General features: G+C 33.6%; 2 protein-coding genes across 2 annotated transcripts; one reads left to right on the forward strand and one right to left on the reverse strand.

The window, feature by feature from the left end:
• The first annotated feature begins 1,495 nt into the window (after positions 1-1,495).
• On the forward strand, positions 1,496-10,365 carry LOC105772183 (transcription elongation factor SPT6 homolog). The gene is made up of 17 exons (XM_012593497.2): positions 1,496-1,662; positions 1,765-1,854; positions 2,096-2,228; positions 2,399-2,465; positions 2,671-2,821; positions 2,905-3,034; positions 3,117-3,363; positions 3,453-3,638; positions 3,714-3,839; positions 3,927-4,313; positions 4,381-4,491; positions 4,586-5,365; positions 6,011-6,152; positions 6,268-7,436; positions 8,034-8,243; positions 8,822-9,287; positions 9,726-10,365. Exons 1-17 carry the CDS (start codon positions 1,635-1,637, stop codon positions 10,232-10,234), a joined length of 4,932 nt encoding a protein of 1,643 aa, XP_012448951.1. The 5' UTR covers positions 1,496-1,634; the 3' UTR covers positions 10,235-10,365.
• A 1,686-nt stretch (positions 10,366-12,051) lies between these two features.
• Positions 12,052-15,151, reverse strand: LOC105772675 (uncharacterized). The gene is made up of 4 exons (XM_012594083.2): positions 15,137-15,151; positions 14,411-14,810; positions 13,016-14,026; positions 12,052-12,931 (listed from the first exon to the last, which is right to left on the reverse strand). Exons 1-4 carry the CDS (start codon positions 15,149-15,151, stop codon positions 12,339-12,341), a joined length of 2,019 nt encoding a protein of 672 aa, XP_012449537.2. The 3' UTR covers positions 12,052-12,338.
• Positions 15,152-21,659: the final 6,508 nt, after the last annotated feature.

A 21,659-nucleotide genomic window follows, 5' to 3' on the forward strand; every position in this document is an offset into this window, starting at 1 on the left:
GCAAGTAACCCGTCTCATTATCAAGTCTAGTTAAAATATACTTTTTATTTAAAGAAATTTGGTAAAAACATCTTTTTGGTCCCTCTTGATTTTGATTTTGATAAAATTGATCATTCTCTAAAAAATTTGGAGCAATTTAATCCCTGAAATTTTCGAAAGTGAACAAATAAGGGCAATTAAATACAATATTAATGCTTTCCATCAATTGTACATAATTTTGGTTGGTATAATAAAAAATTTAATCTTTAATGTTTATATATTTTACACGAATGTTGACGGAATGTGTAATTATTACGGGCTGAATTGTTAAATCATTATGAAATTGACAAAATGTATAAACTTACAAGCTAAATTCGATAAATCATGACCGAATTGCCAAAACGAGGACAAAATTTATTATTATACCAATCAAAATTATGTACAATTATCCTTATTTGCTTGCTTTCTAAATTGACAATGATTAAATTATTTCAATTTTTGAGGACCAATTTACATAATATTTAAATTAAAAGGGACTAGAAAATCTTTTTACCAATAAATTTCTATATAATATTTTTAATTTATTAAAACTACTCAAAATTAAAATTTTATTCGATTCGAATCGAATAACCATACAAGGAAGAACATTAACCATAAAAGAAGGTGAAATTATATTTTCACATTAATAATTATAAATTTGTAAGATAATTTAATGATAAAATTACCCTTTTGATCTTTCAAGGGTGATTTATATAGGGTTTTAGGGTTAACTTTACGTGATTGTCACATAAAATCTTGGAAGATTTTTGTGAAAGTCTAAAATAAGGAAGTGGCAGATTATGCTATTGTGACACGAGACGCCCTTAATTTTTTTCATTTTTCTGGGCTTGAAGTTATGTGTCGCAACATAATGGTATGTCTGTCGCGACATGACCTGCAATTTCAAAATCTTTTCGCTTCGCAGTTCTATGTTGCAACGCAAATGAATCTTTTTCACAACAAGCACTGAAAGGTTAATAATTCGTATTCTCGAATCGTATCGAACTCATTGGGCTATGCTTAATCACCTTAAACTACTTTTAAAACCACTCTCACTACTCATTGGACTCATTGAGTTGTTACGGGTTAACTCGATATCAACTCAGTATTGTTGACAATATCATGAGAGATAAAGAGAGTAAAGAACAAAGAAAATATGGTAAGCAATAGAGAATATTTTATTGATCAATAGATTTTTACAAAGTACATCCACTTAATATAATATATTGATGTGTTATTATTAATTAATTTAATTTTTCTCACAATTTAATCAGTTTTTCATTTTAATATTTACATACTATATATGTTATTATTAATTAATTTAAAAATACCATAATAAATAATTATAGTTTTTTAATATTCTTAAATTTAAAATTTTATTTTAATATACATTAATATTTTTAAATACATGCTTATATTTTCATATGCTTGTTATAGAATTTTTAGGTAAATTATTATTTAAGAATACACAAATATACCAGTAAATGTTCCTATTTATTTAAATATTTAATAACTAGGGTTTTCTATCAGATGAAAGCAGAACGATTTTAGGTGGTTTCAATCCCACTGGCAAATTGAAGTCTTTCTTTCTCTGCATTGGTTCCCGTTTCTGAACTATGGGCAAAAACGTGGTGTCTGACGAAGGTGATACCGTTATAAGCTTTTTTGGTTTTTTTTGGCTAACGAACCCTTAAATTTTCTTACAATTTTTTTTTTGTTTTGGGTTTGGGGGTTCAATGCGTGTAGAGGAGTTGGAACTCGACGAAGATGGAGAGCCCATTGAGGGAGACACACTCAATGGCCGCGACCCTGACGACGACGACGAAGAAGAAGACGGTATAGCTTGTTTCTGATATCCAATTTCTCCTTTCAATATTGGGGATCTTTTTTTGAGTTCTGAATTCGTTTTTTATTTATTTAAATTTTTAGAGAAACAATGAGAATGAAAGTAAAATTAGGGCTGAATGCCATGATGGGTGTTATATTTTGCTCATTTGGGCGGGAGGGTGTTCTTCAGTTTTGTCTGGGTTCATAAATTCGTTGTAGTTATTTGATTATTTATTTTTGTTTTGAACAGATGAGGGGCAAGATGAATATGAGAATGATGGATTCATAGTTGATGATGTGGAGGATGAAGAGGTAGATGAAGCTGAAGAGAGGGAAGATAGCGATGAGGAGAGGCGGAAAAAAAAGAAAAAAAGAAAGAAGAAGTGAGTATTTTTCCTCCATTGATGCTATGCTACTGCTACATTTTCTGTAAAATGAAGATGAGATATTATTAGTATTTTGTTTATTTAGTTTAAAAAAGCTTCATATCATTTTATTAGTCAGAGAGGGTAGTTTAGCTAATTTCTGATGATGCTTGTATCAATGTTTTCAGGGAAGCTGAGGACCTTGATGAAGATGACTATGAGCTCCTCCGGGAGAATGACGTTAATGTACCAAAGGTTGTTAGATTTGATTCCCTGCCCCGAAGAAATAAAAAATGATGATTGTTAAGTTCTATGAGTGTAATTTTATCTCATTTAAGTTCTTTTAGTTTTGCTGAATTAATGTTAGATTTGATCATAGTGATTATTTTTGTATAATTTGTTTCCCTGCGCAACTATTTTACCTATATAATTGAGCTTTCTGCTTCACAATTTTTTCCAGGGTAGCAAGAAATTTAAGCGGCTAAAAAAGGCTCAAAGGGATTTAGATGGGATACGATATGGGCTCTCTGATGATGAGTTTGATGGTAGCATGAAGGGTGGAGCAACTGCTGAGGAAAAGCTTAAGCGTACCTTATTTGGCGATGATGATGGTTTGTATATTTAGCATAGCATCCATTATCATTATCATTTGAATTCAGTTTTAAATAACTGGTTGGCATATGTAATATTTTAGGGCAACCTCTTGAAGATCTTCCTGAAGATGAAGAACAAATAGAAGAGGAAGAGGATGGAGATATGGGTGAAGAAGATGAAATGGCAGACTTTATTGTAGAAGAAGATGATGTGCCTGGGGCTTCTGTTAGGTACAACCTATGTGCTGCATGAATATGCCAATCCCTTTTGTACTTTAATTTTGGAAGTCCCTTGAAGTAACTTGTTTTGTAGACGGAAGAAGATGAAGAATAAGAAATCAAGGCATGCATTTGATGTTTCGTCATCTGCTTTAAAGGAAGCTCAAGATATATTTGGTGATGTTGATGAACTCCTGCAGCTACGCAAACAGGGATTAGATTATAGTGATCAGAAAGAAAGGAGACTTGAAGATCAATTCGAACCCACTGTTCTTTCTGAAAAGTATATGACAGTAAAGGATGATGAAATTCGGACGATTGATCTTCCAGAAAGAATGCAGGTTTGTTGATGTAGTTATTAATGTTCTAACTATTTATTTCCTTGATCTCTCTTAACACAAGTCGATTGGCTTCACATTTGTTTTTGTAGATTTCTGAGGAAAGCACTGGCAGTCCTCCAATGGATGAAGAGAGCATAATAGAAGAGAGCAACTGGATGCATAAACAGCTTACAAGTGGTGCAGTACCGTTATTTGGTAAAGAAAGGATGGATCTTTCTATAAACAAGGATGACATCATGAGGTTTTTGGACCTAACACATGTGCAGAAATTAGATGTACGACTTACTGATTTGATTGATACATGACTACTGTTGCACTGCTTTCGTTTTTCTTAGTATTCTTTCTTTCAGATTCCCTTTATTGCGATGTATCGCAAGGAGCAGTGCCTAAGTCTGCTGCAAGATCCTGGGCCACATGAGGTTGATGATGTTGATCAGGAAAAATCTGATAAAAAACCTACAATAAAGTGGCACAAGGTAACTAATCAAAATTTTTTTTATTGTGTATCTAATCAACTTCAGAAGTTTATTCCTGTTAATAATGGATACTATGCTTCATTTTAGGTACTTTGGGCAATTCAGGATTTGGACCGGAAATGGCTGCTTCTTCAAAAGAGGAAGAGTGGCCTTCAGTCACATTATAGTAAGCGATTTGAAGAAGAATCTCGTCGGATATATGATGAGACAAGACTTAACTTGAACCAACAACTTTTTGAGTCAATTCTTAAAGATCTCAAGGATGCAGAATCAGAAAGGGAAGTTGATGATGTTGATGCCAAGTTTAACTTGCATTTCCCACCAGGTGAGGTTGGTGCAGATGAAGGTCAATATAAGAGGCCAAAGAGGAGATCACAATATAGTATTTGCTATAAGGCTGGTCTCTGGGAGGTTGCAAGCAAGTTTGGATACAGTGCTCAGCAACTTGGATCTCAGCTATCTCTTGAAAAGTTGGTAAGTGTGCTTGGTTAATTTCTGTTATATTCTATTGAGAGATCTAATGCTCATTCTTTGATTGTAGCCTGTTGATGAGTTGGAAGATCCTAAGGAGATACCAGAAGAGATGGCTTCAAACTTTACATGTGCAATGTTTGAGACTCCACAATCTGTCCTCAAAGGAGCCAGACATATGGTATACAGTGTTCTTCTTATGAGCAAACAAGTACTACTGTTGACCATAACAACCTTGTTTTATCATGTCTACTTATTTATTGTTTTTCCTCTAGGCGGCGCTTGAGATAAGTTGTGAGCCATCTGTCAAGAAATATGTTCGTAATATTTATATGGAGAATGCTGTAGTATCAACCAGTCCAACATCTGATGGAAAAATAGCCATAGATTCTTTCCATCAGTTTGCTGGTGTTAAGTGGCTGCGGGAAAAACCATTGAGCAAATTTGAGGACGCACAGTGGCTTCTAATCCAGAAGGCTGAAGAGGAGAAGCTTCTTCAAGTAACTTTTAAGCTGCCAGAAAAAATTATGGATGACTTGATTAAAGAATGTAACGAAAGATATCTCAGTAATGGCGTTAGTAAATCTGCTCAACAATGGAATGAACAGAGAAAGCAGATACTGAATGATGCTCTTTTTGGTTTCCTTTTGCCATCGATGGAGAAAGAAGCGAGATCCTTGTTGGCTAGTGGAGCTAAGAACTGGTTACTTTTGGAATATGGCAAGGATTTGTGGAATAAAGTTTCCGTGGGGCCTTATCAAAAGAAGGAAAATGATATTAATTCTGAAGAGGAAGCTGCACCACGTGTCATGGCATGCTGTTGGGGCCCTGGGAAGCCTGCAACTACTTTTGTGATGTTAGATTCATCCGGAGAGGTGCTTGATGTGCTTTACACTGGTTCTCTTACATTACGGTCTCAAAATGTTAATGACCAGCAACGCAAGAAAAATGATCAGCAGCGTGTTTTGAAGTTTATGACTGATCATCAACCACATGTTGTTGTTCTTGGAGCTGTGAATTTGTCTTGTACCCGTTTGAAAGATGATATTTATGAGGTAGGCTTATCATTGTTGAGCTGTAGGCTTTCTTTTCCACTTATCTGAAATAGTCTCCTTTAGCTTTATGTTTTAGTTTTGTTTTTCTTGGTTAATTTCTTTTTGTTGTTATTTTAGCAAAATATTAGTTTAGCATGTCTCTACCACTTCTAAGTTTGCAGGTCTTTGTTTGAGATGTGTCTCACTTTGTTAAGGCCTATTGTCATTTAAGTCCCTTTCAGTGAATTTCTTATCTTCTAATGGTAAATCTTTTTTTTTTGGGAACCGTCTAAAGGTAAATCTTACTTGTCCTCATAAAAAGACCCACATGTTATCAAGAACAAATTTCTGTACTTGTCCTCTTGAAAGGACCCAAATTACTTGCTGAAATACTTGCTTCAAGCATCCTGATTAACTATAATAATGGAACTGTAATTGTTTATGAAGTTGTTGGGTTCTCAATTTTTAATTGTCTTGTATAGTTGGTCCTTTTATTCCTTGTGCTTATTTAGTATATTCCATTGTTATCAGATCATATTCTGATATCAAGTATAATGTCATTTTTTGCAGAACGAATGAATTTTCAGTGTTCAATAAGTTGTGCTTCTTAAATGGTCTGTTCTTCATGCTATTTGCTGCTTATGTAGTTTATGTCTTCTTTACCAGATTATTTTTAAGATGGTGGAGGAAAATCCTAGAGATGTTGGGCATGAAATGGATGAGCTGAGCATTGTATATGGGGATGAGTCTCTACCCCGTCTCTATGAAAATTCTCGGATTTCAGCGGATCAGTTACCTGGCACATCAGGTGAATAGATCTTCATTCACGATATTCTGCCTGTAGTTTTTGAATTGTTGTTAGGTATGCAAGTTTCTATCCATCTTGATTTATTGATGATCTAGTCCATTATAAATATTGTCAGGCATTGTTAAACGGGCTGTTGCTCTTGGGCGTTATCTTCAAAATCCACTGGCAATGGTTGCAACTCTTTGTGGCCCTGAGAAGGAAATATTGTCTTGGAAGCTTAATCCTATGGAGAACTTTCTAACAGCAGATGAGAAGTATAGCATGATTGAACAGGTTTTGGTTGATGTCGCAAACCAGGTTGGCCTTGATGTTAATTTGGCTGCAAGCCATGAATGGTTGTTTGCTCCTTTGCAATTCATTTCCGGAATTGGGAGTAGAAAGGCAGCATCACTGCAGAGGTCATTAGTAAGAGTTGGAACAATTTTCAGTCGAAAAGACTTTTTGCAAGCCCATGGACTTGGGAAGAAGGTTTTTGTCAATGCAGTAGCCTTTCTACGTGTCCGTCGGAGTGGGCTTGCTGCCAATAGCAGCCAGTTCATTGATTTGTTGGATGACACTAGAATACATCCAGAATCTTATCTTGTTGCCCAGGAATTGGCCAAAGATGTTTACGATGAGGATTTTAAAGGTGACAATGATGAGGATGATGCATTGGAAATGGCAATAGAACATGTTAGGGACCGACCAAGTTTGTTAAAAAGCCTTCGTCTTGATAACTATCTAGAAAGCAAGAAGCGCGGGAATAAGAGGGAGACCTTTTTTGATATAAGAAGGGAATTAATTCAGGGCTTTCAGGATTGGCGGAAACCATATAAAGAACCAAGTCAAGATGAGGAGTTCTACATGATTTCAGGTGAAACTGAGGATACCCTGGCAGAAGGCCGGGTTGTGCAAGCAACAGTTCGCAGAGTGCAAGGTGGACGGGCTATTTGTGCACTTGAATCTGGATTAACTGGGATGATTATGAAAGAAGACTATGCAGATGACTCGAGAGATATTGTCGAGTTGTCTGATAGGCTGCATGAAGGTGACATCTTGACATGCAAGATCAAATCAATTCAAAAGAATAGGTATCAGGTGTTCCTGGTTTGTAAAGACAGTGAGATGAGAAGCCGACACCAGCATGTCCAGAACCTTGACCCTTACTACCATGAGGAGCGAAGCAGCATACAGAGTGACCAAGAGAAAGCTCGTAAAGAGAGGGAAATGGCCAAGAAACATTTTAAGCCGAGGATGATTGTCCATCCACGCTTCCAAAATATTACTGCTGATGAAGCTATTGAGGTAAGTTTTTTTAGTAATTAACTTTTTAAGTTTACCTTTGATTGGTTTGAATTAATTTTAAGTTCACCCTTGTCTGTGGTCATATAGTATATTCTATAAGTTCAAAAGAATAAATATAAACTCTTCTCAATTTCTTTGTTCCAACTTCCAGTCTTGCAATAATATTATTTCAACCTTAATGCATCTTTTGTGTGCAAAAAGAAAATACAAAATTAACAAATGATGACTTGATTGTTTGTGATGATGTTGCACGTTAGGCAGGTTTTGGATTGATAACCCTGTTTTGATGAATATGTAATGGTAAATAAGTAGACCAGTTGCTGTAACCTGAGGTATCCAAACATCTAATAATACAATTAATCCCATAGAATATACAAAATTAACAAATGATGACTTGATTGTTTGATGATGTTGCACATTTGGCAGCTTTTGGATGCATTTATTATCCAAGGCAGCTTGTGGTTGCTTAAAGCCATGACACCTTGCTTCCTTCTCAAATATGAAATATCTGCAATCTCATTTTGTTTTGCTTCTTTAAACTAATGTCTGACTATATATTTGGATTTAATCATGTTTTTCTTTTCTTGTGTTGGGCAGTATTTATCCGATAAGGATCCTGGAGAAAGCATCATCCGTCCCAGTTCTCGTGGGCCTTCTTTTCTAACCTTAACTCTCAAAGTTTATAATGGAGTTTATGCTCACAAGGATATAGTTGAAGGTGGAAAAGAACACAAGGACATTACCAGCCTGCTCCGCATTGGGAAGACGTTGAAAATTGGGGAAGACACTTTTGAGGATTTGGACGAGGTAAGTCATTCTCTTAATTCTTATTTTCCTGGGTTTTTCTGATATATGCCTTAAACTTTGCAAGGGATGTGAATAAATTGGAAATAACCATATAGGCATTTTGCTTAATTGGGAGAGAGGTTGCAGTAAGAATCTTGTGCATTTGTAGAAACAATGGCTGATCATAAACTGGAAGACAGATTTCAGGGTTAGAACATAGATGCTGAAGAATTGAATGTTGATTGTTTTTTGGTTGTTATCATCATATAAAAAACCTGTTTGTCAATGCCTTAAACCTTGAGGACTTACACTGGAGGATTCTGAACTTTTAATTGACTGTTCTTCTTGCATGGGCAAGAATTCATGGTTGCCCCTTGATGTGTTTGGCTTTAAAGCTGTATGGATCATCTTAATAAAAATGAACTAAATGATATTTATTCATTATCTTTGAATGCAGAAGCCCCCTAAACAAAATTAGGAAGAAACCATTAACATTGAAAATCTGTTTTTTTTGAATAAATTGTTGTAACATAAAATGATATATTGCAAGGCATAAGAATGCATGTAATGGATTTCTTTTGAATGCATTTAAATTGCAGGTAATGGATCGATATGTCGACCCCCTTGTGTCTCATCTGAAGGCGATGCTGAGTTATCGCAAGTTCAGGAAGGGAACTAAAGTAGAGGTTGATGAGCTTCTAAAGATTGAGAAATCAGAGTATCCTATGAGAATAGTGTATTGCTTTGGCATTTCTCATGAACATCCTGGCACTTTTATTCTTACTTATATACGGACTTCGAATCCACATCACGAGTATATTGGCTTATATCCTAAGGGATTCAAGTTCCGAAAAAGGATGTTCGAGGACATTGATCGTCTGGTTGCTTATTTCCAGAAGCATATTGACGATCCACAGCATGAGTCAGCTCAATCAATTAGATCAGTTGCGGCAATGGTACCAATGCGGAGCCCTGCTGCTGATGGCTCTTCTGGGGGATCTATGGGTGGTTGGAAAGGGCATTCTCATGACAGGGGTCAATCTTCCACTCCAGGTTCTAGAACAGGTAAACATTGAAATAACCAGTTATTGTTTGTGTTAAAAATATCTATTAAATGCATCTCCGTTTACTGAGTACCACTTGAGTATGACATACTGACATTTTCGAATTCTCCACTAGTTCTTCTATTAGTCTTTTGAATGTGAACTGCCAAAGTTTGTTTGACAATGGAAAAGCCAGCCTGATTCCGAACCATTTGACTACATGTTTCAGTAAATACATCTTTTTAGTTTTGACTAATTATTTAGCTTTTGTTGAATTTTTATAATTTTCTTGCAGTAAATAAATGAAGTTCATTCGTTGTGCGAGAAAATTAGTAATAATTGCCTGTACATTAGAAAAACTTCGAATTAAGCTACCTAGAATGTTGCTCCCTTTATTTGTATGCATTCCTGTATATTCAAGTTTTGTCTAATTTGTGGTCAATTTGGTTGTTTCATGTAGGTCGTGGCCGAGATGGGCATCAAAGTGGTGCTCCACGTGGTGGTCGTGGACGTGGTAGGGGTGGCTCGTATAACAGCAACCGGGGGCGTAACAATGGGCAAGATTCATCTTACGATGATACCCCCAAATGGGATTCAGGTAGCAGCAAGAAAGGGGATGATGGTGGTTGGGGCAGTTTCCCGGGAGCTAAAGTTCAAAACTCTCCAGGTACAGACGCTTTCCCTGGTGGTTGGGGTGCTTCTGGAACTGAAAGTGGAGGTGGCAGCGGCAGTGGCTGGGGTGCTTCTGGAACTGAAAGTGGAAATGGCAATGGCAGCGGCAGTGGCTGGGGTGGCAGTGGCGGTGGCAGTGGTTGGGGTGCTTCTGGAACTGAAAGTGGAGGTGGCAATGGCAGCGGCAGTGGTTGGGGTGGTGGTAGTGGAGGTTGGGACCAAGCAAGTGGTGGTACTGACAATGGGGGTTCTGGCTGGGGATCTGCTCCCAAGAGCGGTAATTCTGGTGGTTGGTGAAACCCCCAGAAATTTTGTTTTTCCCCTTAGCCAAGCCATGGGTTGTAGGGCTTAGTTTTTAAGAGGCATCTTTAGCTTTGCGTGTAGGCTACCTATTCACTCTTGCTAATAAAAATCAAATCTTGTTAGTACTGCAAGTGTACATATTTATTATTACTTTAAATCAAGTAGGCATAGAGATGGCAGTGGTAGATTTTTGCTTAAAGGTTTTAAAGGGTTTTGAGTAAAAATATTAAGTCTTACAACTAGCAAGTAAATACGAATGTAGGTAAAAAAAAAAAAAACGAATCAAGGATCAACATTGGAGGATGGAGTTTTGGTTCCATTTTTCCTTCATTCTTCTTGTATATATTTTTATTGTTTGATAATTTGAAGTAAGAGTAGGGATGTTATTTGTATTATTCTTTATTTATGATATGTAATTATAGCACGTTGAGGTTAAAATGCAAATATTAAGAAAATTTAACCAGTTCATGTTTAAAAGATTTAATACAAGGGATGTATTACATAACATCTAATTAAGTTATATTAGATTATCATATGCCTATAATATAGGTGAAAAATAAATTTTTGTAATAATTTTAATACATTCATAATGAAACGAAAATAAAAAAAAGATTTCGTACATAGTTGTTTATTAACGCAGTTCGAAAACTCTTATTCTATTGAGCCTCGTTCAGTGAAGGTTTCATTGTACAATTGATGAAGTAATTGCGACCTCAATAGTTAGTCCCAACTTCTTACAAAAGGTTAACCTCTCACAAAGAATGTCTACTAATTGAATTAAGAGAAAAATAATCAAGCAATTCGGCATAATGCTCTCCACAAGATGCATAAAAATTATCCGCCCTTGATAATTTATAACTATCCATAAAAGTTATCTCTTGAATGAGAGAGGAATGGCTTAGGGACAATTAACTAAAGTTTATAGTTCATTTAAATCTCAAAATTATATACAAACTTTTTTTAGACATGAATATTGATTTAATATGTAATTCGATATGTAAATTTAATTTTTAAAATTAAATATATTAAAATTTAATTCTCATCTAGTTTTCAAAATTCATTAACACTATAAATATTTTATTTATCCTTTACATTCGAAAAGATCTAGGGTTTGTTTGAACAACACAATATAATTGAATGAAAGTATAATTACTAGAGTAGTAATTACAAAACTTATACTCTCTTGTAATTACAACAAATTGTAATTCATTACGTTATATGTAATTTTATTTAATTATTCTAGCATTTCATATTTCTTGGACTATTTCCTCTTTAACATTTAACAAATACTCATTGTCATCGTCTGTTCCTTGATAGAGTTATTCATCATCCGAATCGAATGTGTATTATTAATATTATCAAGATATTTTTTATCATGTACTCTTCAACTTATGGATCATCTCAATTCTACATACGAATAAAGTTATGAAGTATGCAATATGCTAATACGTATGATCCAAGCTTTTTTTTTATGCTTTATTGAGTCGATGTTAATATGAGAAATTGTTTTTTAGAACAAAATTCTTCTCAATCACATTTTGAAGTTTTAAATGACTCAAATTAAAGAGTTTGTGAGATGTTTTTAGTGCTTGTGTCTGGTTCTATTATTTCAAATGGTATTGGACCCCATTATATGGGCAACAAGAAGTACGTAAGGACTGCTACGTGAGTTGCCACGCTAACATAGCTAAAAGATTAATGTTTTAGTCAATATTTTCATTAAAAATGTGATTTGACTATGGTTTAAAAGCTTGATGGTCAAATTTAGCTCAAAAAAAGAATAAGGTTTAAATTGATAAAAGATGCAAATGTTGAGGGTTAAATTTGATATTATACCTTTATTTATTTATTTACTATGATGAAACATAGGAAATGGAATAAGGATGAAAGCCTTAACTTCCAATACAGAGGGTGCTCTAGATTTTCAAGCAAAACAAACATATGATAACACATAAGAAGGTAGGGACCTTGGTTAAACAATGATAGCAGTTGCTCTCAAATTTATTACAGCATTACTAGTAGTGCAACCAACGATGAACATATATCACATTATTATTCTACGTTTTGACAGCCGAAGCAACACCATTTCGATCAATAGTTAAGCAACCTCACCCAAGAAATCTGCATCTAAATCGGCATTACTGCAATAAAGGCAAGGGGTTTGATCAAATCCATTTTGCTTCAAAATATCTCGAGCTTTCGTCACAAGATCCTTATTGCTGATTTTAACATATCCTCCCATAGATACTTTCACCACTGCATCGGTAAACGCCCCATACGAGTTTCCGTCGAGGACCACGTCGAATGATGTCTCGTATGCTTCACACCCACTTACCAATATCCCTTTATCTTCATGTGGCTGCAAACCCAATAACCCCTTTTGCTTTGCAGCTTCGTGATTGAATTTGAGAGACACAATATCCCTTCCGAAGAATCCAAAAAACTGCTCCGCTATGTTTGTTGCTTGGTGGGCAGCATCTGATACTAGGTCTATGATATCATGTATGACAGGAAATTCAATGCTCTTACCCCGAGTTATACACTCCGGTGATTTTTCGCCCTTCCGTAAAGTGTTGGGTCCGATTTGTTCTTTCTCTTTGTCGATGAGACCACCGCTGTGGCACGAATCTGAAAGGATCGTGAAGTTTACTCTTTCGGGTAGTTGGTTAACTAAATCCCTGAAATCCACGTCTGTGCAAACAGTATAATTAATTAGTTGTAACATATACATATGCATGGATGCAATGGGAAATTAAAAGCTAGGCGTAGGCTTACCAGTGATAAGATTAAAATCGCAAGGCACGATAGCTTCATCCAGTCTGAGAGGCTGACCGGGTTTCAAAACAGGAACAGCTGTTCCGTGTCCACTAAAGTAGAAGAACAGGACATCTCCTGGTCTAGCAGTTTTCACCATTTCATAAAGTGCAGCCTTAATTTTTATACCCGTAGGCATAGCGCATGAGCCTGGTATATAATTATCAGTCAGCACCTTAATAAAATGTCGATCAAAGTTAAACCTTTTCATAATCAACCTTCTTATGTTCTCCACATCATTTATGCATCCTTTCAGGTTGTAAGGGGTCTTTGGGTAATTACAACCCACAAGAACAGCTTTCTTTTTAGGCACCAGCTCGTTAATCATGGGAAAGGCTAAGGGTGTTGGAATGGTGGCCAAGAAAGCTGTACCAGCATTCTTATCACTGCAATAAAGGCAAGGGTGTTGCTCGTGAAATCCAAGGCTGGTTATTTCATCCCTAACATTCATCACAAGCTGTTTATTGGTTAATGCACCATGGGTCTCGTTGATAATCTTTTGAAGTGAATATGTAAAGGCCCCATACGCCTTTCCTTGGGTTTTGTCACCCGGTTCCAAATCAAGGGATAGCTCATCGGCTTGGCACCCACTTAATAGAATCCCCTCATCCTCCGTTAATGACCTTGGCTCCTGAGAGGGTCGGAATTTTAAACTGACGTTGTCTCGAAAGATTCCGGTCAAAAGATGGCCAATGTTGCTGACAATATCTAATCCAGTAGTGCCGAAGGCAACTGTTGTGCCCAATACGTCTGATGCGGCGTTTATGACGTTGGCTGCTGTTTGTAGGCCTTGGTGTATTGATTCAAGTGAAATTCCCCTCTTCTGGGCGTCAACCGATGGTGCTATACCCTTATGGGGTCCAATTTGTTCTTTCTCTTTGTCGATGAGACCACCGCTGTGGCACGAATCTGAAACGATTGTGAAGCTTGTTTCTTTTGGCAGCTGCTGAATCAAGTGCCTGATGTCCACGTCTGCACAGCCATGTATATTTATAAAAAAATGATATGATTAATAAAGGAAATTATGTAGTTGACGAGTTGTGATCCCAATTTGGAATCATGATCAACATTAATATTTAAAAAAAAAAATTAATTATTATTTTTTAAGATTTAAAGTTAGATTTATATTTTGACATTTAAGGTTGAATTTTTGATTTGTTGAATTTGAGTTTCGAAAACTATGAAATTGTGGGTTCAAACCCTACTATGTGTACTATATTTCTATATTTTTTATTCATAAAAAGAATAAAAATGACAAAAAATTTCTTTAAAATAATATAATTTACTTTATAAAATAAAATTATTGTGCAAATTCCACTATAAGACACCATCAATTAGGAAGTATAAAAAACCTACCATAAATGAGATTGAGATCACAAGGCACGATCGCATCATCCTTCCGGCCTGGTTTCATGTCTGCCTCAACTCCATGTCCACTGAAGTGGAATAATAGGACATCTCCTTCTTTAGCCTCTTTCACCATTTCTGCAAGTCCAGCCATAATGTTTGCACGTGTAGGCATTTTTGGGGACCCTGGTTCATCAGTTATGAGCTCAACATGTTGAGGATCAAAGTTAAACCTTTTCAAAATCACGTCTCTCATGGCATGCACATCATTTATGCATCCTTTCAACTTGTAGGGGGTGTTGGGGTAGTTGCATCCCACCAGAAGAGCTGTCTTCATTCTGTCTTTGAGTTTGCTTGTCTTCTGATTCGGATGTTGCAGGAAGAACCCATATATATACACACACACAAACTAGTTTACGTTACCATGCAATGTCATATAACTCATAAGCTCACGACAAGTTGGCACCTACAATATTTTTATTTCAAAATTTATGGTTGTTATTTTTTTTAGTTAAATTTTTTAAATTATTTTTTAATAAAAATGTTTGACTAGAATATTAATTTTTTTAACGATGTTGGCATGACGATTCGTGTGGTAGTGCACATGTACTTTATGCTGACATAATATTATTTGTCATATATGGCACAGCAATAAATAATTTAAAATTTATGAAAAAAATATTAAAAAAATGTTTATATAAATTTAAAAGAATAGCATGAATACACATGGTTTACCATGCGGGCTGCCATGTTTAAATATAATGTTTTAGTTAGTATTTTTATTAAAAACATCAATTCGATTGTTTTTTAATGAACCTATCCATGAGTTGGGGCTTGACAAAATTTTAGGCCCATTTGATAAGTTCATTCTTGACCCGACTCGAAACATGGGCCTAAAATTTTACCTAAGCTTGGCCCAAATAAAAATGCTAAAACTTGAGCCTGGCCCAGCTTACCGTATTAAAATTTTTATATTATTTTAAAAAAAATATAAAACACTAAAAACATTCAAATAAATGTTTCCCAACAACTTGAAAATAAATTTTAAAAAATCTTTATACTTAAATAACACTAACATCGTGCACCTTAACAAGAAAATACCACTAAACTAATAATAAAATTAACAATAAAATAAGATTTATATAATATCCTAACAATAACAGCAAAAAAGTAGTAACATAATAGTGAAATGGCATGAAAACAGTGAGAAAACAACATATATATTTTTTTCTTTTTGTAAATTCGGGTCGGGCTGGGAAAAAAACACCTTACTTGAGGCCCTTATCCAATCTCATTTTTCGAGTTTATTTTTTTCTCCAAGCCCTCTCACTTTCTAGGAGTCCGGCTTGATCTATGGACATGTCTACTTTTAAAAGATTAAAAGACCAAATTTAACTAAAAAAAGACCAAATATATAAATGATATAATAATTGCTTATTTTTATTTGTTTCTTTTGGTGTCATGGATAGAGCAAATCACGTGCACCATTCAAAAAATTGGGTTTATATGTACTATTAGTTAATTAGATGACTCATCACTTCAATATTTGGTTCATCAAAAAAAAGAAAGTATTTTTAAAATTAGAAGGTACAATATTAACGAAACATTACATTCATGCTTTACTCAATAATTAATTAAAATATTAAATTAATAATCAAAATATATTTAAATTCGTAATAGAATGTTTCATACATAAGTTACTCAATCACTATATTGCATTGTTTAATTGTCGAAACAAGTTATAACTTCCGTTGTAACAACTCAAAAGAATAATTACAAACCAATGTATTTTTAGACTTAAATGTAAAATTAAGGCTTAGTTTGGATGAGCGGTGTCTTTACCTATAGTTAGTGTAAAAACAACAGTGGTGGTGAGATTAGATGTAATATGAGATAAAAATAAACTAAACGCAACGTATCACACCCAACCACCCATCCAAACCTCATCTAAAGTTTCCTTCCTACCATTAAACCAATGTATCATCAACTATTTGTACTTATTTTTAAACACTTTTAATGGAGTTGCATGAAATGCTTGATTGACTACGTGTAAATTTATACACAAAAAACCAATAATTTGAAAAGCTTTCCATAGTACAATTTGGATATATTTGGCCTCTAATAAGAAATCAACATGTGGAGTGGGTGATTCATCCGAATTGGGGTGAGGACAGGTGTTGTGATGGACAAAGCGTAAGACAAGGTGGTTCCCGACAGAAGCAAGTAAGCTCTGATAAAAGGCAGCTAGGTATTCCTTTTTCAGACAAGAAGAGAAAAGATAGAAAATATAGGGTGGTGGTCGAAGATAAATGATTATGACAGCACTGGTAGGATCTGCTTCGCCTTCGTCCACCACCTCATCTTTATGTTTTTATCTTGGTCGTGACTCACGTTGGCCTTCGTCTGCAAGTGCTGTCAGTCCTACTATTGTGTTTCTGTTGATATGTTGATATTTTTAAGGATTGAAGTTAAATTATATATTTTTATAAGAGTTGAAATGTAATTTTATAATTATATTAGTTTATATTTTTATAGTTTTTAGAGGTTTTAAATCAAAATTTATAAATTGTGATTTTACAATGTTTAACTTATAATTTATAGATTAATTTAGAAAGGCCCAAATAACAATTTTCCATTTTAGGGGTCTAAAAAGTAATAATTTTTATTTTAAGAGCGCCACTCCCCTTGCCTGCTCCGGTCACCGCCTTTACGACGAGATTAATTCTAGTGAGATTGAAAATAGATGTGACAGTGAAATTAATTATTATGGTGATGAGATTAAAATCACCGGTGAGATGTGTGAGAGGATTTAAACATATGGATTGTAGATTTATAGTAAGAAAGCAAAATGACCATTATGAACATTAAACTAAAATTAAACTAAAGTAGTTTGCACCCTTCTGTATATTTTTGTACAATTAATATTTTAAAGATAAAAATATTATATTTCATATTTTATTTATATAAATTATGCATGTCAAATTTGCGTAAATTAAAAATTTCTAACTATTTGTTTTATGTAAAAATACTTTTAACTGTTTAATAAATGTTAATATATACAATATTTTATATTGATAAGATAGAAATATCAAATCAATTTAAAATTTGCATGCTTGAATCATACAATAATATTGATAAATTCAATGGTTGGATTGTTAAATTAATAATCATATAAAATATATGGAAGCGTATAAAATTACTTTAGTTTCACACTAGTGTAAGCGGATCTCTCCCATTTTAATATATAAAGTTAATTATATAGTTTAAAATTATGTAATTAATATTATTTATAAATATAAGTATAAATATATTTCTTTATACGCCTAACTAATGTAAAGAAAATCCACAATCAAGCTATTTGTTGAGGGGAGGTCGGACTCTCTTTTTGGGAGAAGTCTTCTAAGTGTCATCTATTTGGGAGTTGATGGACCCCTTAATAAGAGGTATTGTTCTCGTGTCGGGGTTTTTTCCCTGGCCTCCACAAAGAGCCGCTATGCGGTTCTCAAAGGGGGGCTCGGTTGGTGGATATAGGTACAATGGCTCTTTGTGGAGGTTGAGGAAAAAACCTTGACACGAGGACAATACCTTCTGTTGAGGATTCTGTTGGCTCTCAAGTGGGCAATACTTCAAAGACTTCTCCTAAGAGAAAATCTAACCTCCCCTCAACACTATTCACACACCCTTATCCCAAACCAACAACCAAATATCACTACAACCACAATAAATCATACAAAAATGCCAAATAATAACAAATAAAAGAAGGAAGAAAGTCTCCTATGTTAGCATCCTCAAATAGGACTTATAGAATCAAAGAAAAGAGAATGAAATATATATATATATATATATATATATATATATATATATAATGAGACATAAACATACTAGATTCAGTTAGGAGTTAATCAGAGAGTTTCGGGCATGGAGGCTCAAACAAAAGGTCAAGGAGAAAGCTTTATTGAGAAGATGAACATACTGGACTCAAGTGACCATCCGATGATGGCAGACAAAGATCAAATAGCTTCCTTGTTAGAGTTTTGAGTTTGAATCAACGAAGTTTTAGGCCATTTTAAGGAAAATTAAATCATAAAGTTGAAAGAGGGAGGATAGAGCTATACTTTTATGTGTTTCTTTGCTGAAGGAGGAGGTTGGACAATGGCGAGATTACTGGAATACAATAGTGAAAGAGGTTCCTAAAACCCTAAAACTTTTGAATAGTTTAGTGACCAACTTGTAACTCTTCTGAAATTGAGTGACCAAAGTGCAAACTTATTAATATTTAAGTGACCTTGGGTGTAGTTTACCCTATGATGAATAGTGAGTTAACGATCATGTCAGACATCCACTAGCAACCTAATGGTCCAATGACTTAAATGATAGATTTTGAATAGTTAAATGACTAATTTGTAACTTTTTAAATTACTAATAGCCAAGTAACCTTGAATGTAATTTACCCTCTCTTGTTTGACTTTAAAAATCAAATACAAGATGGACTTTTCCACAATAGGGCGACATCACCAATGTGGAAATAGCACGGTCCATACCTATAATTGTTGATATCGAAGGAAGAAGAATTCAATGACTAAATGACATGAATATAATGTAGAAAAAGCTATGGAAGAAAGAGTCCACGAACCCCTTTCTTTTTTGCCTCTAGATTTATAAGTTTGTGAAGAAAAACTAGTGATATTCTTTTTGTCCCTATATCTAGTAAACTACCCATAAAAATTATCTCTTGAGTAGTAAGGGATGACTTTGGGAAAATTAAACAAAATTTATAATTTTTTGGGATAAATTTTAAAATTATATAAATATTTATTCAATGTGTAATTTAATACGTAAATTTTAATTTTATGTAATTATATATACGACCCCTTGTAAAATGGGAATCCAGATGAATTTATGAATTTATGTATCAAATTCATTTTGGGGTTGGGAGCGCCCTGGCCCTTCTTAAAACGAGAAATCTCGTTTTTAGTCTTTTAAAATTTATTTTTAAGTTAGTACATTGTAAAATTTTACTTTAACTCTTAAAAAATGATAAAATTTTGATTTAATCTTTTAAAAATTAAAAAAGATATAAACTATTAAAATGATAAGATTTCATTTTAACTCTCATAAAGAATATATAATTTAATTATGACTTTTCGAAAAAATAAATTTTTGACTTCACCCTTATTCGAACTTCAAAAATTACTCGAAAAAAAAAAGTTTTGCTGACTAAGGCAACAAAAAAAAGGGAAACGAGATTCACGAGGGGATGAAGACGAAATACAAAACCAAAGGGATAATCAAAGGAGAAAAGTTGTATAAAATATATGTGGTAGCGGGGAAGAGATGCTAAGGGATTAATTTATATTTTGTTATTCAATATATATTTAATTCTTTTCACTATTTATTGCTATACAAATATTAGATTTATTTAAAAATTATGCTATTTGTTTGTCGGCTTAATCATATTTCGGGCCAGAGCAATGAACCTATTTAAAGCGGTTCATATTGTCCTAAAAAATCCCATGTACGAACATTAATGAATATTAATTTTACTTCCCTACCTAACTACTCTTGGTTGGGGTAGGTCCTGACGGAGAAGTTATAGACACATTTTCATACTTTGTAACTCTGGAATACTTCACTTAATTTCTTTTGCTGTATTGAGTTTTGACGGTATTTATCATGCACTTTAGGACCTAAAACTCTTTATGTATAGAAAGATAGAAATAAAATGACCATAATTTTGGGTATTCACTTCATTTTGCTTGGTATAGGTGCTTTTCTTCTAGTATATGATATCTGGGCTCGATTCAAATTTAAATAAAATAATTTAATATTTCGAATTAAACCAAACTTAAATAAACATATTGATACTAAATATAAATCCAACATAAACCTAGCGGCCCATGAATGCTTTACATACTAATAAAATCAACTAATATTTTATAAATACAATTAATATAAATGTTGATCAAATAACATAAAAATTCATCTTTACATAAAGTTAGAATCTTTTGCCCATTGTCTTAAATCTATTGACATCGGTATTGTTGCTAGTGCAGGAGAATATGAGTTCGAGTACACTGAGACATAAATAAGTTATAAATAATTCTAAGCATTATTTTAAATTTTATTATATTGGATGAATGGTTATCGTAGATCACAAGCTAAATTTTGGATTTTATTTAGTATGAGCTTTGTTAATAAACTTATTGCATTAATATTGGGCTATTTGGTTTTAAGACTCTTCGGCCTTTATTTTTTTATTTTTAAGTGTATTTATTTAATATTAAATATATAAATATGTTTTATTATTTTGCTATTAAATATTACAAAAATTTACAAATAAATCAACAAATCCTAAGTTTTACAGACTTTATGATTTGATCCTTATGTTCTGAAATATTAACTGTTTAGGTGATGAATGAATATTTATTACACGTTTTAAGCTTTTAGCTTTATTTCTATGGATTTTAATTAAATATGAGGACAAGGCATAATGTTAAATTTAGTTCTTAACATTTATATATTTTATCAATTTGACCTTTGTTTTTTTTTTGAGATAAATTTTGGCCTTCAACCTTTTAGAAAAGAGTTAAAATGATACTTTTTTTAATGAGAATATTAGTTAAAATGCCAAAAATTTAAACACGATAGCCTGCATGGCAATCCACGTGCACTCCGAGTTGTTTCTTTTGAAATTTTATGAACCTTTTATATTTTTTAATTTTGATTTTTATAATTTTGAATTGTTTAGCATGATTAGACTCTTTTTGAAAAAAATTAAGAGTAAAATTTAGCTCAAAAAAAGAATAAAGGCCAAATTGATAAAAAATATAAACATTGAAGGCTAAATTTATCATTATACCATTTTACAACTAGTTATATTTAAGTTGGTACTATTCATTAAAATCGTTTAAAATAGATCATACACCTAGACCTGTTCGTGGGTCGGGCTACCCGCATAGGTCTGAAGGTCTGTTCGAAATTTGAGGGGGTTTGAACAAAAATATTAGGCTTGAAAAATGGGTTTGACCCCAAAAAATTAGGCTTGTTTAAAATATGGGCCAAACTCGAGCTTGAACATTTAAGGACCAAGCCCAATTCGACCTGCTTTTAAATTTATAATACTTTATATTATTGATAAATATAATGATAACAAATTTAAATATTAAAAAAAATACGTAAACTTTTCAAAATTTATTTCATTCTTCAAAATTTTACATCTTAGTTAAATAAACTGTCCGCTTTAGGTGTTAGATCTTGT

The sequence above is a fragment of the Gossypium raimondii genome, chromosome 6 (genome assembly GCF_025698545.1).
Source record: "Gossypium raimondii isolate GPD5lz chromosome 6, ASM2569854v1, whole genome shotgun sequence".
NCBI classification, from domain to species: domain Eukaryota; kingdom Viridiplantae; phylum Streptophyta; class Magnoliopsida; order Malvales; family Malvaceae; genus Gossypium; species Gossypium raimondii.

Excerpts from the sequence above, each read along its gene's own strand:
- LOC105772183 (XM_012593497.2), top strand. The coding sequence starts at position 1,635 with ATGGGCAAAAACGTGGTGTCTGACGAAG. Across the intron at positions 1,855-2,095 it reads CGACGACGAAGAAGAAGACG|ATGAGGGGCAAGATGAATAT; the intron begins GTATAGCTTGTT and ends TGTTTTGAACAG. Across the intron at positions 2,822-2,904 it reads CTTATTTGGCGATGATGATG|GGCAACCTCTTGAAGATCTT; the intron begins GTTTGTATATTT and ends GTAATATTTTAG.
- LOC105772675 (XM_012594083.2), bottom strand. Across the intron at positions 14,027-14,410 it reads TGATCTCAATCTCATTTATG|ACGTGGACATCAGGCACTTG; the intron begins GTAGGTTTTTTA and ends ATGGCTGTGCAG. Across the intron at positions 12,932-13,015 it reads CGATTTTAATCTTATCACTG|ACGTGGATTTCAGGGATTTA; the intron begins GTAAGCCTACGC and ends CTGTTTGCACAG.